The sequence below is a fragment of the Neophocaena asiaeorientalis genome, unplaced genomic scaffold (genome assembly GCF_003031525.2).
Source record: "Neophocaena asiaeorientalis asiaeorientalis breed wild unplaced genomic scaffold, Neophocaena_asiaeorientalis_V1.1 scaffold198, whole genome shotgun sequence".
NCBI lineage: Eukaryota > Metazoa > Chordata > Mammalia > Artiodactyla > Phocoenidae > Neophocaena > Neophocaena asiaeorientalis.
The window spans coordinates 6,013,953-6,014,687 of record NW_020175221.1 but is presented as its reverse complement, the minus strand read 5'-3'; the positions used below and the strand labels follow the sequence as shown (position 1 = coordinate 6,014,687).

At 59.3% G+C, this 735-nt stretch overlaps 1 protein-coding gene across 1 annotated transcript in view; it reads right to left on the bottom strand.

Annotated features, from left to right (window-relative positions):
* Positions 1-331: 331 nt before the first annotated feature.
* Positions 332-735, bottom strand: part of LOC112413420 (mitotic-spindle organizing protein 2B-like) — a 2,367-nt gene continuing 1,963 nt past the window's right edge. Inside the window, 3 exon segments of the mRNA XM_024765375.1 lie at positions 332-494; positions 496-580; positions 583-734. Coding sequence (XP_024621143.1) covers positions 332-494; positions 496-580; positions 583-734 — 400 coding nt within the window.

The window sequence follows — 735 nt, the reverse complement described above, 5'->3', positions numbered from 1 at the left end:
AAGTGATTCCAAGTACACATTTGTTTCACGTTTGGAGCTAGTCTGGAGGGTGGGTAGGGAATTTCTTAGGTAATTTATAGTTCCAAATTACCTTTCTGGTTCGTTTCCTCTGCACAGATTCAACTTCTAGTACCTAATTTTACTATCCAGAGCCAATTTAGAAATCATCAGGAAAACATTCCGCTGCTTTTTACCTCTCGTCAACAAATTTATCTGCAGTCTTGCCTTTTTATTCTTTTTTTCAGGTTTTCAAAGAGGTTTATTACCAACGGGAGGAGCAGCCTGCCTGCGAGGCTGGAGGCCCGCGGTGGGCCAGTGCGAGGCCTCCCGCTCAGGTGCTGCTCCGCGTGGGGCTCTTCCCCGGCCCGCCCCGCTTGGGCAGCCTGGTGGCGCTGGGTTGGCGGGGCATCCTCTGGCTGGATCCTTCCCGGACGCCGCGTTCTGTAAGCGCCGGGCCTCCGCCGCCGAGGGCACCGCTGCCTTTGTTTTCTCCCTCGGCTCTCAGGCACGCCGGGCGTGAGCAGGGGCGCGGCCGCGGGGTCCTGGGGCTCGATCGCCAGCCTCTGCCCGGCGCACATGCACTGAGCATCTGGAAGACGGCGAGGGGCACCACGTTCAGCTTCAGCACGTCCACCAGGATCTTGCACACGTCGGGGTCCATGGCGCCGCCCGCCGCCTGCGCCAGCTTGAACAGCTCCATCTCCTCGGCGCCCAGCACCTTCTTCCGCCGCAGCG